Below are 16746 nucleotides of genomic sequence, written 5' to 3'. Positions count from 1 at the left end.
AAATAAAGTTGATGAAGACATAGTAAACAGATTCCATGTTAATAAAAATCCTCTCTAACCTGCTCAGTGTAGGACACACAAACACACACAGTAGGGGGGCTTGGCCGTATGCACTTTGGCCCTGGGGTTATGTGTAAACATACCTCAGTCGAGGGCGGGTACATGTATGAAATCTGTGGGCCGCTCTTCACCCCAGACCTGTCCACTGTCCTCTCTTGCTGTGAGATCTGTGCAGCTGCTGTGTAGTCGATTGTGTCTTTGATTGCATGTTGATTTTGCCTCTGACTTGCTGACAGGTTTTCCTGTTCTTGTTCTTATCTTATCTTATCTGATCTGTGCCGGTCACATTGAGATTTTTAGAGTATGTTAAGATTTTTTATCACATATTCTTTCAGCGATCCATCGGTTCTACACTGATTTCCTGGACAAAGAAAAATGCAACATGTGATCCCAAGCTTGTTTTATTCACACAGGGTTTTAAACGTACCAGTTCACTGTGAGCGGTTTCACATTCACAAACGTTGTTGTACCGTTTTTAGATGTACCAAAAAAGCTTTCCTTTTTTATTGACCAATGTTACTGAATTTGTCTTGTAGCGCCAAACAAAATAGTTTAATATGGTTTCTAAATATGTTTTTCCGTATTGAAGAAATGTACACTTTAATTAAAGTGACAGTTAACCTATTATGTAAAATTCTGTCATCATTTACTCTCTTGTTGTTGCAAACCTGAGCGACTTAATGGAAAAAGGTGTCGACAGTACAGGATACCATTATTTACTCACAAATGTTCATTTTTGAATTAACTGTCATGAATTATTTACTGAATCTGTTGGACGTAGTTTATATTTTAGCATTAAAACACTGAACCCGTCAGTCCTTTTTTTACATACACGTTAATATATTACCATTTGATTAATGTATCAACCCTTTTTGTCTCCTCCAATCGCAGGTGTCCCCCAGGTCACATGGTCAAGGCAAACTCCACTGGCAAATTCTGCGTGTACACGCTCTGTGCCAGCCGCCCATGTCACAGGGGCACGTGTGTGGCACAGTCGCCCTCCAAATTCACATGCCACTGTCCAGAGGGCTACCGTGGCCGGCACTGCGAGGTGACGCTGGCCATCTACCGAGACGACGTGGGTCTCAGTTTCAGCTCCCTTTTCGCCATATGCATCTGCTTTATGGCCCTGCTAGGTACCTATCTTCAGCATGTACTCTTCAAATCTCATCATTCACTCACCCTCATGTCGTTACAGCCAGCAATATGGGTAATAATATTAATTATCATAATACAAGTACTTAAGTGGTGTTGCTACATTGATAAATGAGTTGTTGCATTAAGTACAACCGCTGTCAATTTATAAAATAAATTTTGGTGCATTTTACAATTTTAATCATGTCTCTCGCAGTCAACACGCCAGTTGTTGGTTTATTGCGAAATATTAGTTTCAGTAGGAGCCTTAAATTAATGCATCAGCCTGGTGTTTGTCACATAAATATTAACTGTGCTCTTCCTCCTCTGCTGAACCTCATGTATTTTTAAAACTTATTTTGGTGGTTGGCATTTCAATATTCTTGCCTTGCCCATGTTGTAGCTGTTAAGAGTTTGGCATACATATATATGTATTTCCTATATATGCCGAGGTTTCGTGTTCCCATGTGTATCATTTTTTCTCGCATTGTCTGACAGCGGTAAAGAACACAGTCTACATAATCAATGATCATGACTGCTGAAACTCGTATTTACTCCCTTCGTTCCTCCGTCCTCATCTGCCTGCACTGATATGCTCGAGGCCAAAGGGAACTAAACAATCTTTTTCCTCCTCTCGCAGTTTCATTCCATTATAGATTTGACATGACCTTATTCATTCTCAGCTCCAGTTGCTTTTTAAAGTGTTAATTTCTTGATTTGTAGGCACAAACTGTGCTGTTTACCTAAGCCGGGCGGGAAATTGAGATCAATGCATTAGGGTTTTGGGCAGAATTTCAATGGTCCTGACCGTCCTCAACTGAATTTAAGTAGCCAGTATTTTTTTTTGTATCCCCTCCTTCCTCTGTGTTTTTTCTTCTTCATTGTTTTTCTGCATTCCATTCTGTCGGTTTGGAACGATTCCAAATAGATACGAGCGGCAATAAATGTGGTTCGAGTGCTCTCTGCTATATGAAAGGCTTCGGCGTAGCGTTAAGAAGATATTTTTTCTTCATTTAAGGCGGTTAATAGGTTTAGCGCACCGTGCTACACTACGCCTCCACCTAACCAGACAGGACTCGTTCTTCCCTGCTGAAAACAGCCCCCCTGCAGACTAACATATCACTACAGCAAAGAGGGGAAAAGGTCCATCCGTTAAACCCCAGGAACAGATAATAATGTGGTGAGATGGCTCTGAACAGGAGGAGAGGGATTTTGAATTGTTCTTCTGAATGCTACTTTTGAGAGACCAAGTACACAATTACCTCAGAAGACTGAAAAAGTCATTTATAGAGTATACATCATGCTCTTTTTTTATAGAACCATAATAATATATTTTATATACAGTGTGTGTATATATATATATATATTTTTTTTTTTTTATAAACAAATTGCTATTTGTACTTGTGATTCACCAATGTGGAGAGGCATCATTTGCCCTCTATTACACCTGGATTGTCAAGTGTCTTTCTACAGCGAAGCTGATATGCAGATTTGACATTCACTCAGTGTAGATGCTCACCTGCGGGAATAACCACCCATCATAACATCAAAAGATGGACTTGAATGATTATGGTTTATAGTGCTCTTTGACAATCTATCACTCTTTGTGACTCTCATGGGATCCTTTTTTAATGTTTTTGTGAAAAAGTTTATTTCAGTTGAGAGACTCTCGGTAAAGTGTCAGTATCTCCATCTTCATTTTCCATGCATTTTTGGTGATATCTGCTCTGAGATAAAAAATATGCCCCATAAGTAATTTTTATACCTACATTTGGATCTCAGGACTTCAACTAAACTACTAGACTGTCCTTCCACATGTGTTATCACATATTCATTTTCCCAATCATTAGCCATTTCATGACAGAATGTTCTGTGATAAAGTGTCTATAATTTGCATTGCACTTGTCAGTTTGGGTGTTTAAAAGCACAGATCTGGCATGTTAGAGCATGGACTTTATGTGAGACTACATTTACATTGGAGGGAAAAGGGAAAATGTCTCATTAGTATTTTAACCACAGTTTAAAGAAAAGTCATAATGCAAGCCATTTGTTCAATTAGCCACTTGAATCCAACTGTCATGTTTTAATCTATGTGAAGTGTCATGTCTTAAATACTGAGTGCAATTTATTAACCCAAATTATCTCAGAACCATAAAATTACTCACAGCAAATTGATTGCTGTGACCTTGCGTTGTGTTTTACATTTTATATTTGAAATTACAGTCCAGTATATTTAAGTCTAACTAAAAACATAGACTAATTAATTCACCTTTTGAATTGATGTGTTGTGCAGGGATTTATGGCATTCTGACTTTTAAATTAAATGAAACAGAACTTTTGAAGATGAACAGTTTAAGATGCAGATGAACAGCAGTGATCTGTTTTTTCCCCAAGTTTAGAGATAATGGAGAAAACACATTTACATTTGTTTTACACATATACATCAAAACTTCTCCTCAGCTTCTTTTGTTTTTATGTTGAGCTAATGATACTGTATTTTCTGTCTTTACTTCTACGGTGACACAAAGCATGTTCATTAATATAGAATTAATTGGTGTTTATTGGTTGTTTTCATGGGGACAGTTAGGTTCAGGTTTTGCTACCAGTGTGGTGACTGTGTGTGTATCTGGGTCTGGGTTTGCCTACATCATGGGTCAACAGTCATGTCAGTGCAAACATGCTGGATTTTTTTATTATTTGATCTTCTGTTGAGGCTCCAGGGCATTTGAAACCAAGCAGTGGTGAGCTGCAAAACTGAGTGCTGTGCGTGTGCATGCATGCGTGTGTGTGATGGATGAAAGTGGGAAATAAAATGAAACAGTGTGCGATAGTATGTAACCTTTATTATTATCTTTATATGTGTGTGTAGATTAGTCCATGTGAGGATAGTGGTAAATGTCAGTGTCATATGGTCATACTGATTTGAAGCATTTGAAGGTGGAGAGTGTCTGCTTTTTTTCTTGAGATTGGTTACTGACATATGGGCCTGAATTGTGAGTGTGAAGGTGAGGTTTTAGTATAATGTGTTTTGTTTTTGGATACGGATCTGTATATTCTTTAGTTTAGCATTTGCTACTTCATACTAATGTGTCTCAGTCAGGTGTGATCAGATAGAAAGATACTAAGCGTTACACTCTTAGTACACACTCTTTTTCTGTTTTTACTGACATATAAAAATAGAGCATGACGGAACATTTACAACCCATTTTGTCAAAGTGGCGCTGATTATTATATGTCGGTGCGATCTTTATTACAAATTACGGTTACACTTTATTTTGATGGTCAACTTTAGACATTCTACTAACTATAAGTAACTTTGCAACTACATGTCAACTAACTCTCATTAGAGTATTAGTAGACTGTTGGGGTTCAGGTTAGTAGAATGAGTTGATGTACAGTAGTTGCAAAGTTACTATGTAACTTAGTCAGTATGTCTGTTGGAGGACCACAAAGACTTTATAAGGGACTTTGGTGACCATCAAAGCGTTAGTAGATATTAAGCATACAGTCTACTAATACTCTAATAAGAGTAAGTTGACATGTACTGATTTATCTTTTCTTCTCTTCCTCTCTGCTTTCTCATTCTTTGTGTTTTCTTGTATTGAAAAATAAATCCAGGGCTTCTTTTAGAGAGCATCAATGCTAAAATTAATAAGCACATGCATTAAATGGATGAACAATATGTTTCATTTAATAAAACCAAATGTGTTGCCCATGAATTGATTTATTGTGTTTTCCTTAAGAAACACAATACATTTAATGACCATGAGAAATCATCATTAACATGTTTTGTTCCAGTGTTTATCAGAAACCTTGATAGATGTTTGAACAGCTCATCCACTCTTTGCTATCTCTGAATAGCTTGAAGAAGACGACAATTCTCCACTGGTTAAAGGTCTTACTTTGAGCTTTGTTTTAATTCCATAGCAGAAACAGAAGTGAAATGTCTGAATGCCCTTCTAGAGAGCAGTGTTTATCGTCTTCGCTTTGGAGATTAGGATGCCGGGCTGGTCTTGGGTGTCCTGAGAGGGGTCTGAGGGGTCAGATTTGAGGGTCATGTGATCGATGAAGCAGGCAGCCAAGAGACAGAGGGCTTGTCTGGAATCAGATGAAGAAGTTTTTCACTCAATATCAACCACACAAGATGCATTTAAAAATCACTGTGAAAAGTTACAATGTTGGAGAAACAGAAATAGACTGAGAGGGAGCACAGTGGCATTTAGGTCATTTTTTAGGCATATTAATGAAGATTGACATTTTTAGACTGAAATGGCAATTAAATGAGTCACCTTTGGCAATGAATAAGGGATTAAATTATATAATTTCTGCATTTTACAGTGGACATTCCTGGGCAGGCAGACAGTTTAATAATGGTCTTACAAGACTCTTAAACTTGCAAGTGTGAAAAATCTCTGTGTAGCATTTTTTTTTGTCACTTATTTTTCATGTTTTTACACACGTTCTGTATATCACATATACAGTATGTCACAGTTGTCTGAAGACATTTCTTTTTCGCAGATGATCTCAGTTGGATAGACACACTCCGTATGGCTTTCTGCACATCCTGTCATCGTCTTCTGCAAAGCTTGACAAAACACACCAGAACTATGCAGCAACACATGCCATATGTCAGAACAGAAATGGTCTTCCTTCACCAAGGCTTCTTTTCTGTTTGCAAATGAGACATTTCACCAAATAGTTTTAGAAAGGGTGCATTTGATTACTGATTCAAGGACAGAATTAAACTAAAAATGTATTTTCTCTTCAAGCATCTGCCTTTCTTTGGTGGTGACAAGGCATGATGAATCTCTCAAAAGAGCAGATATTTTAATTTATAGTGAGGCTTTCATTGAAGTGCTCAAATCCTTTAGATTAATCCAAAAGCAGCTGTCAAGCTTGAACATGGGCCATGACACCTTCTACCACAAAGTGCTTTTCTCTGCCTCTTTATGGTCCCTTCACCACTTGTCAGGTTCTCACGTCTTTGACATGAACATCTAAACCTGGTATTATTTATGGGGTCGACCTTAAAATGACGCATATTATCCCTGCAGAGGAAATAAAGTGGAAGCAAAAGAAGGAAGGGAACGAGAAAATCTCAAAAGGTCTGAAGATTGAGAGAGCGATAGAGATAAACGCACAAAAGAAGGTAAATAGAGAATATTTCTGAATCGAATTGAGAGAGAATGGAGTGTTGGCAGATTGAAGTGTACTGGGCATTCGATAGCAAGATAATATACTCTAAAGGTCAGAGTGGTGCCAAACAGGATTGATTCAGCGAGCTATACTTGACACGAGCCACAGCGCTCCCTGGAATAATGTGTCTGTGGCAAATCCAGGCCATCTCTGCGAAGTCATCACGTTGACATCAAGCCACCTTAGTGCCAGGGAAGCACAGCCTGAGGGTAGCTCCAGGCAATGTGCTTTCACAGCCCAGCTTATTTGAAAGTAGTTCACACGGATCTGGGAACAGGTCCAGTGTTCCTGTAAATTGTAATAGGTTAAAGTGATCCTTGATCAGCACTCAAGGTAATTCTCAACCACTTCCTGTGCCTCCGCAGTGTTGCTGTTGGGGATTTTCCTGTACACGCGCTGGCGGAGCTATAAGGGGCTGAAGGAGGGAGTATATCACGTGTCTGCGCACCATGACGGCTGGGAGGACATCCGAGAGAACGTGCTCAACTACGACGAGGAGGGCGGCGGGGAGGAGGATCAGGTGAGCGCCTGACTTCTGTTTTAAAATTGATTTCAGATCACAGGTCAGAGAATCTGACAAATGAGGACAACTGAGCCCTCAAAGTTACTATGACAACTTGTGCAGGTTGTCATGACGCCCTGTGGCAGAGAGGCGCACTTGTCTCTATGACAACCTCTAAAATTTAAAAAATGCACTCTGATGCTGATGACAAGTGGCTTCATTGAGTGCAGAGGGAAAGTGTGACAACTTATTTTGTACAATATGTGGCTTTTTATTATGAGAAACACTAGAGGTAATTGCTGAAGTATGTGGGTGTAGATGTGTTGCAGGATCTTTCTTTCTCATATCTGCGTGTGTAAAATCCTGTTACATGATTATCAGATGCATCATGGTGCTCTGATCCTCTCCATCTGATGAAGCTTCGCACATCTCCCTCATCGTGTAATCAATTACACCCACACCCGTGTCACCCACACCTCCCTCTCTGTCTCTATTGCTCCTCTTCTCTTCGTCTATTTTTTCCTCAAGAAGGATTTTTTCTTCCTCCCCCGAGAGCTGCACCGCTTAATAACGAGGAGAATCATCCTCGGTGAAATGGGATTAATGTTGATGTTCAATGGGAAAAGGGGACCAGTGTCACGTTTTGTTGTGTTGACTGAGTGTGTGCTCTTCACTGCATCTGTCAGGATTCTTCCTCTCAGGTGCAGGAAGACGTCCACAAAGGTGTTAATCTGAACGCGGTGTTAGCAGCTTGAATCCGGATTAATGCCATTAACAGTTTGGGGGATAATAAATTATGTGTTGTAGAAGTCAAGCTGCTTATTTTGTCAGTGAGCTCTATCTTATTAGTCGTAGCAGTTTTTGTGATAGAGGTTGTTATTACACCAGGTCCTGAACGTAATGGCACATTATGTAACGCTAATGATCTTGTTATTTGTCAGCACTTTATGCATGCATTTAATTTCCTCTCTCTTTCTCTCTCTCTCTCTCTCTCTATCCCGCTCTCCTTCAGAATGCCTATGACATGGCAGAGCTCCAGAAGTCCCTGCAGCCCAGCCCGGCCCAGTCAGTGCAGTACAGCCGATCGCGAGTCATACACCACCATCCTCCCTCCCAGCAGCAACACTTTTGCCAGCCCGACCCCCCCTCCAGAGCGGGTACAGCCGCCACCACCTCCTCCATATCCTCGGGAGCCACCACCATCCGCAGGGACGTCCCCCCCTGCCACTCTCCGGCTCAAGGCCAGACTGCAAATCCCAGTCGAACGGCCCAGCTGGCCCGCAAAAGCCTGTCGTTCTCCAGCCAGGACCTGGCCCGCTACCTGTGTGAAATTATCCGTGATGCCGACCAGCACCCGGAAACGGCACCTTTCGACTCCCTGCAGGTCTTCTCCACAGAAGGGGGCGGCTCGCTGGCCGGGTCACTGAGTTCCTTCAGCTCCGCTGGGCTGGAAGAGGGAACGGCATCGGGTCAAGAGTGTTTGAAAGAGTGGGGGCCGCGCTTCGAGAAGCTGAAAGCCCTCTACGAGCGGGCCGAGGGCAGCGACCTCTAAGGAACTGCTGGGAAGAGTTCCTGCAGCACGAGGAGAGGAGGGAGACCACTAAAGACTTGTCTAAAAACCAGAGGGATTTTTCTTATGCCGAAAATTCCTACGCTTCGGCTTTCTCTGGATGTATAACTTCATGCGAGACACTCCCTCTGTTTACAGAGCCGGGTGGCATTTGGTACTCTCAATGAGCAGCAAATGGAAAATGCTAATCCAGGACACAGCAAATTGTGTTCATGGCAATTTTTAAGCCCAGAACGGGCATCTTTATTGAAGTTACTTGCGGATGACAATGATTTTAGTGGAACAATTTGTTATCTTTGTGTCCAACATTGGCGGAGCGCCTCGGACGTGCTTCACTCAGATCTTTCCTGATATTCCATTCTATATGTCTGTATGGTCTATGTGTTCTTAAAAAGAAAAGAAAGACGGGAAGAAAAATAAACTGCCACGCTCGGATGCGACAAGAAAGGGGTTTGTCCTCCTCCTTCACGGGCCGCTTTCTGAAATCATTCCACCGCTTGTTCTGTCAGGGTGGCCACTTGTGTTCATCAATCATAACTTCATACTCAGATACGGTTTATTTTTTTCTGTTTGCTCAACCCTCCACTTAGATTCTATTCACTCGGATGCGAGGATGAAAGAGGCAGTCTGCAGGAAAAAAAGACCAATAATAAACTGAAGATGTGTGAAAAAAAACAGAGGAAAATGAAACAGAAAGCAGCCTTATTGTCTGGCATTTTAGGAGACATTCCTTGGGAATACAAATTGTGTCCTCTCTTTCTAGCCAAAAAGGAGCGGCTGGAATACAAATGTGACTGAGGGACAAGACTGAGTGGCTGGCATGAGACGAAAGTTTTCTGTAGCTGAAAACTATCAAAAACTCTTGGCTCTCACGCTTTATTGAGTGGGAGCAATCAAGAGTCCGCCAAACTAAAGGATAGCCATTAAGACAAACGAATGTGTGTTATTCCATGTGATCAACTCAAAGATGATATCGAGCTCTGCTGGAGGAGCTTACAGCTCCAGAATGAGCTTACATTCAGTTTGCTTCCTTTCGAAAGTATTGTGTTATTAACCAAACCAGCTTACCCGAGCGTATCACCATTTCCTGTTCTACTATAAATAACTACTTGTATCCCATCACATTATTCGGCGCTGTAGTGAAGAGATGAGCCTCGGCACCAGGTGCATTCAGGGAGTAGTGAACCAGCGATGTCAGACCATGAGCGCCTCTCATGTAACATGTTTAATGGGCTTGCGAACGCATGTGGTGAGGCTGCATGGGGTAAAGGAAAGGCAAGGCAAGTTTGTGTGTGCAAATGGAATAACTAAAAGTCTCCCCCCCCGTGAGGCCTCAAATGCCAACCTTGTATTTTATGCATTTTAAGGCAATGTTTTTTGCCCTCCTTTTATCATTTTAGTTATTTATTTATATTTTTTTTCCTGGAGAATGCCGTATGTGGAGCATGACAGGCTGGCTGAGGAGAGTGGAGAGAGTAGGAGTGTGTTAAAAGACATCAGAGTGCTAATCCTAATGTGAACTGATCGCTCACTGTCATGCTGTGAACCAAAGGATCATGGGAGTTGGAAAACTCGATGGAGAAGTCGTCACTCTTATTACAGATCTCAAAAAGTGCCAATATTTCCAAAGGCAGCAACAAGAGTTTAAAAATAAAGGTTTTCAAGTTAAAGCTAAGAAATATAGCTGGAAGTGCAATGCTTGCTATTTTATAGCGTTAAAGAGGCCAACGGGATTGGCGCTTTGAGTCATCCTTGTAAGGGGATTGGGAAGGATACAGTGTGAGGTGAGAGTATTCATGAATGAAGCACGACTGGGCTCTGTCTTTGAATCACAGAATTCCTTATCTTAAGTTACAAAATCTATTCCTCTTCGATTTTGAACCAAGGCCACCTGTTTGTTTGTGTGGTGAATATATACAGTACTCTATTTTGTGAAACAATGTTTTTACCTCATTTGTGCATATCAAAACTGCTTTTTAAAAATATATAAAGGAATCTAAAGCTTTTTTTCATGTATTTAATTTTTTTTTTTTTTTTTTTTAGTTGGTAAAGGTATGTTGGCGTTTTGTATTTGCATCCTTTAAATTGCTTTTCTTTTTTCCTTAATAAATGGAGTTCTTCTGTTCGATGATACTTGAACATTGCTGTTAAATACTGCTATATTCAAATGAAACAGTGGGGTTTTAATTTTTATCTGCTGTAAGTCTCTTGAGGAATAAGTGGCCTATTTATTATATGGAAACAGAGCTGTAATTAGTTGTGGATAATGCAAAACATGAAATGAGAGCGACCTCAAATCTCTGACCTGCATCTATCAAAATGCCTTTGCGATTTGGCTTCAAATGACAGAAATCCTTTTGCAGTTGCAGAAATCTGCAGCATTCAACATACAAATTTGCTTTAATACAAAAATGGAAATGTACACTGAACATCCAAAGACAAATCAACACTTTTGCACAAATGAAAACAATCCATCTGCGTGAAATACCACAGTAACAAACTAGTGCAATAAACCGTACTGAAGAACTCTTACAGTTAAACAATGTCAGCATATGAAATCAAAGCACACAGCTGCATCAAGATTATTTCCTGAGGGACGGTGTTGACAGAAACGTTGTGTGATGCAAAGGTTTATGTGTCAACTCTCTTGACAGGTAATGTAACAATAGCTGTTTCACCACATTATAATACAATAACAGAATGTCACAGAGGAGCCCTCGTGTTATAAACCGAATTTTCAGAAAAAAAAAAAAACACCATGTTTATCTTTAAACACTTTAAAGAGATTCAAAACTGTTTTGCACCACCCAGAGCACCTCTGTACAAAGATGTTCAGCTAACATTCTAGAAAGAAAGAAAACAGCAGCGAAGATCGAAGGTAGGTACATTTTTGTAGAACTTGAGGCCACTCATTTGAAGGTCTTTTGAATGCATGACTCGTTAGTGCAGCAGAGCTTATCCGAAAATGGAAAGGCACTTTCATACACTAAAGGCTTCATTTAGAACTTGAGAGAGTTAAATTGAATGGTCAACAATGTTATGATATGATTTTTTTCTCTGTTTTAAAAAGACTGCGAAACTGTTAATATCTCAACAAAACTACATTAAAAACAACTTCACAATGGAGGATTAAGGAAATTCCATGGGACATTTCTAACTTTCATGAATACTTCATCCTAAAAAACATACATTTAATGTCCCTGTAAATTGGTTTACAATGTTTTTTTTTACCATCTATAGCGCCAAAGTAATCACCTCCTACTTACACAACTAAAAGCACGAAACACATGCAGTGGAGTCCAAAAGTCTGAGATCACATTGAAAATCTAGGAATTTAAACCTGAAAAATGTTAATGTTTAATGAAAACGAAATTCTTAACTATTACTAGGTCCCTTATTAAATAGAGTAAATTTGTGACATCATTTATGAAAATGTATTCTCATGTTGAAAATTTATGGCACTTCCTCTACAAGGCTGATCGTTCAGATTTGTTGCTGTAAGAGTAACCAAAAACAGCTTTTTTAAATTTATTTTGGTCGTATGGATGGATTTAATGTATACAACTGTATATATTAAAAGCAGCCAGACAGCAGGATGTAGCTCATCTTGACGCCGACCAAAAAACAAAACATCCCTATTCCTGGTTTCATAAATGTGAGCTTGGTAAAAGGGCACGTGTCGAAAGCGAAGCGATGATCAGGGAGTGCGACAGACTGTGAGAAAGAGATTTTCTTCCCTTCTCTCCACGTTAAACTTGAGCTCCTGTTGCGGCAGACCGGCTCACAGAAGATTTACACGCACAAACGCACCAAATCTAATGTGTGCTGGCTCAATCAGGCATCTCTCAAGCACACAGCCGCACACACACACACACACACACCTGCTACTATCACACACTCATTGAACATTCCAGATGGGCCGTTCAGCTATCCAGTGAAGGTGGGCGACTGCTGTTGAGGAACAAGCACTACGGACCGCTTTCAGCTTTGTTTTTCTTCTTGAGTTTCTTGAGTTTGTACACGTGAAAGGTCTTGTTTTTGAACACTCGTGTGAAGAGGGTTGAATACGGAGGAGTGTCGGTCTTAATGGCCTCACAAAACCGTGGATGAGACGCCGGGATGAGGTCCGGCTCGTTTTCACCTGGGCCATCCATGATCTGTAACAGACACACATGCACAATCTTGAAATGGTGGTGCTTTTCTATAAGATGATTTTTTTTTTTTTTTTTTTTATTTACAGTGAAATTTTTTCAGCGGATTCTCAGATGAAGAAGAGTATCAAAAGTGTCCTTTTAAAGAGCATTCCACTTCTTTATCTTTGAAATCTTGGAGAAATTGTGCCCTGAGGTTTATTAAACATTTACTTTGAGATATATTCCCAAATTAACAGAAAGGCCTTGAAATGCTGTGAGATCAATTAAGCACCCAGAGATAGAAAGAACGGCCACCCATGGGAGACATCAGAGCGGAATCGAAAAAAGAATATCCCACACAACACATGGCTGTTTCTGGGCCATCGGTATTGCATACACATATCTTCCTTGGTAAGTCTGCCTGCAATTAGCAAGGTTTAATTAAACCAGACAGATTGGATCAAGGTTAAAATAACATATGCACACAGAACATGGTACAAGAGTGAATCTTATTCAAACTGCTGGAGGCAGCCTGAAGGAAGGAGTCGGGCTGCATCAAACGAGGAAGTGAGCAAGGCTCTTTCATTGACTGCTCGAAGTCGGATCAAGAGGAGCAAGTGAGGCAAACTTCTGTGAGATCTTTCAAAGGCATGGCATTCACCTCAGACACATGAATGACAACTGCTGACAAGATATTTTCAGCCAGAGCTCTTTGCTAGGATGTGCAAGCTGACGTGTGCACAGACACAAATATAAAGTGCTGCAGCTTAGAAGTTGGAAATGTTGCTTTTGTCAGTTATTATGCACAACTATAATCAACTACAGAACAATCAAGCTACCCAAGTGAAAAAAAAAAAAAAATCACTTAAGCTAGACTGCACGCAGGGTGAAGCAGTATTTAACAACTATGAGCTGTGGGTGAGTGAGAACAAGATTATGTGACAAAATGAAAAATGTACACAAAACAGTTATAGACATTTTATGTAAGAAATGAAAATACAGTACCTCAGAGAGCCCAAGAGATTTCCAAGACAAAAATAAATCAAAGCAAGAACAGTGAGCTTAGTGTCTAAACCAAATGATATTTGTTTATATCCACGTGAAGAATTCAGTAAAGGGCAAAGTTTAGCTGCTCGGAAAAAAAAATGCTCACTGAAATAACAAGCGTGGTGTGTGTGGGCATGAACTGAAGATGCTGTGTGTGTGACCTACATGACCGTTTGCCAGGTCGAGCAGGTCCCTCAGCCTACAGCCACGGCTGTGCCTGCGCTCGTAGCAGATGCTGTCCTCCAGCACGATGTAGTCCGCTCCAACCGAACCGAGCACTTTATGAACCTCCTCAGCAGACTGACGTGCATAGACCTGATACACCTGCAGGCGACAAAACGGGCAAAGATGGGAAAAGGCTTAGAGGTAAAAGATTCATTGCAGATGTATGGTACGTGTAGTAAAAATGTACTCCAAGGTGATTTGGATTTTTTTTTTTTTTTTTGTCTCTAAGTGAAGAATAACAGGACATTGGACAAGTGGTTTGGGGGACTTATGCTAATTAAGTCATTGATCTGCAGAAATCTCACTGTGATAAACTGTGAGGTCCGTGCTTTATTGCAGAGGTTCTCAAGCTTGCAGTTAACAGTTATTAAAATATGCTAAGTTTTTGGGCATATAAAGATGGAATTTAAACATTTAAATGTTAGACATTTTCATACCACTGTCGTAACCAAGGAGAAAAACAGATCCGCCAAGCAACCAGAAAAAAAATTTGTGGTAGTCCATACGCAGTTTCACAAACCACAGAAACATTCTTGCGGTATTTCAATTAATGGAGCAAAAGGCAGCATAATTGAAGACGCCACGATTAGGTTTGACATCTCCATATATCATGCAGACAGCGGTTCAACGTACCAGGAAGGCTGCTGTAAGCCCGGTTGTAGGGTTTCCATGCCCTTTTTATAAGCTGATGTTGACCGACTATTACAACTAAAACTCATTTTCTCATGAGCCACAGATTCATAGCGTACAGTGAAGAGAACAGAACGCTCTGATGAAATCCATGGCAACCCAACAAACAAAATTACTGTTCCAAGAAATGCAAACCTAATAAGCCTTTGAAAAAATATCGGAAAAATGAATTATGGATTCATAACAGATTTGCTAATATGATATAAAAGGTATTTATGGATAATTTTCCATGACAAAATGTAAATAAATATTTTATAAACATTTTCTGTAAAAATGTGTTGCATTTATGTTGCATTTTCTCAAAGGAGGGAGTGCCTCATCAGCAATGTCGGATGAGAAAATAATCAACATTTCATGAATAATTCAAATATTACACAATGAGAAATACAATAATGTTCAAAGCAGTATGCATTTGCCTCCTTGAGCTCATTGTTTCAGGAGCTGCTTTTATCACACTGTGATTGGATGATCATGTTGTCATTTTGTCAATGCGATAATGCCTGTTTCTCATGCTTGCAACAGGTCAGCAAAACGCCCTGAATGGGTCAAATTGGTGGAAATGAACGGACTAATTACTAACTCAACGACTCGGATATCATCACTTTGGCCTATATGAATTGAACTTAAACATGAAATGATCAGTGACATAGCCAGTGTAGGAAAAAATGAAGATCATTGAAGATCTCAAAGAAGAAGTTTATTGCAGCATAGCAGTGACAAAGTACAGTGTGCAAAACAAATATCTGTATCTGCTAAAAATGGACCAAATGGTAAAAGCCCGCCCTGATTTCCTTGAAACTAGAACTGCAACATTTGGAAAAGCAAGCACAGAATGTGGAAACAAGAGCGAAGAGAAAAACAGTATAAGTGTACTAACTAACTAACTAAATAACTATGTGCGATTCAGATAACTTTGAAATGCTTTGAAAACATACGCATATGATCGGAACTCCACGCAGCTCCTGTACTACTCTCCATTGGAAATGAATGACTTCTGGTCCGACGGCTGTCGTTGGTCGTGTGCAGTGGAAAGGTGGTTTCAGAGCGCTCCAACAAAAACGCGAGGCGCCCGGGGCACATAAACAGCGCGCAAAACGCTCACTGCCAATAGAAAACAATTGAAAAAAGGCACCTCTCACTGCAAAAAAAAAAACGCTTTCTACGAAAAAAAACAAACATTTCTTTTTGATAGAAATGTTCTAAGACATAATTCGACACCGTAAAGGGTTGTCTTTTATTTGTGTGAACTCGCATTAACAACAAAGTTTTTTTTGCTTTTGTAAAATAAAGAAAACAGGATGTGCTTTCTGCGTCTTGGTCTCCATGAACTGGAGCGCGTCAAAAAAATTGACCGAAACTCAGCGTATAGGCTACTTGCCTCACAAACATAGGGCCTATATAGAAAGCTTGAAATGTCTACTTTTAAATGGACGGTTTCGAATCGAAAACAAATACTCTTATGTAATCTGTATGAAAGTTGCATTTCTCTCCAAAAGGCACATCCACACTTCAGGCCTACTGCGGAGATGACGAGTCAGCGTTGTCAACTTCATCTTTGCAACCACTTTATCCTCGTCTTTTTAAATGTTGTTAATAAACAGTTAAAATGTCTCCCTCGTTTGTCAACTAATGGCTTAAATGAATGACTACTAGTCGACTAGAAAAATCTTTAGTCGGGGGAAGCCCTACATTTGGCGAACAATTGATCCCATTTTTGAAAGCAGCTTAAAAAAAATAGCTTGTGGAGCCCATGCACAACACAGAGAAAAGCTTCTCCAATCCAGTGGCGTAGCAGATTTTCAGCGGCCTTGGTTATGCAAGTATTTAAAAAAATAATAATAATAATAAACACTTATTTAATGAAAGAGTTAAAAACCATGAACCAACAGCTTCCAAGGTGAATCACAACATTACAAACTTTGATTTAAAGTAAAAACATCTTTGAAAAACAGACAAAATGACAAGGTTGTTTATCTAAAATATGCGGTCCCCTGCTATCAAACAAGAACACAGACTGACTGCATCTAAAGGATTTTTTTTTTCCTATTTTGAAATTGAATTGTTTGAATTCCCTAGTTGTTATTTATGAAACAACATGAAAAGTTTGAAAATGCATAAAATGTATCAACTTTGATTTGACTTGATTTTAATGAATGGTATGTTAATATAAACATACAAACATATTATAG

The 16746-nt window shown here is 39.8% G+C and overlaps 2 protein-coding genes across 4 annotated transcripts in view; one reads left to right on the top strand and one right to left on the bottom strand.

Annotated features, from left to right (window-relative positions):
* The window catches only part of LOC311079590 (neural-cadherin), a 263223-nt gene extending 252622 nt beyond the window's left edge, over positions 1-10601 (top strand). The window contains exons 31-33 of the mRNA XM_084109162.1: positions 952-1196; positions 6756-6910; positions 7905-10601. Of these exons, the coding sequence (XP_083965288.1) occupies positions 952-1196; positions 6756-6910; positions 7905-8444 (940 nt within the window). The 3' untranslated portion in view covers positions 8445-10601. The remainder of the gene's footprint in view (positions 1-951; positions 1197-6755; positions 6911-7904) is intronic.
* A 242-nt stretch (positions 10602-10843) lies between these two features.
* Positions 10844-16746, bottom strand: part of dpy19l3 (dpy-19 like C-mannosyltransferase 3) — a 58301-nt gene continuing 52398 nt past the window's right edge. For all 3 annotated transcript variants that reach the window (XM_084109154.1, XM_084109155.1, XM_084109156.1), the window contains exons 18-19: positions 13808-13966; positions 10844-12619 (exon numbers count right to left, since the gene is read on the bottom strand). In XM_084109154.1, coding sequence (XP_083965280.1) covers positions 12431-12619; positions 13808-13966 — 348 coding nt within the window. In that variant the 3' untranslated portion in view covers positions 10844-12430. The remainder of the gene's footprint in view (positions 12620-13807; positions 13967-16746) is intronic.

This window comes from Abramis brama, assembly GCF_963993115.1.
Source record: "Abramis brama genome assembly, chromosome: 3".
In the NCBI taxonomy this organism is placed as follows: domain Eukaryota; kingdom Metazoa; phylum Chordata; class Actinopteri; order Cypriniformes; family Leuciscidae; genus Abramis; species Abramis brama.
This window is presented reverse-complemented; position numbering and strand designations above follow the sequence as displayed.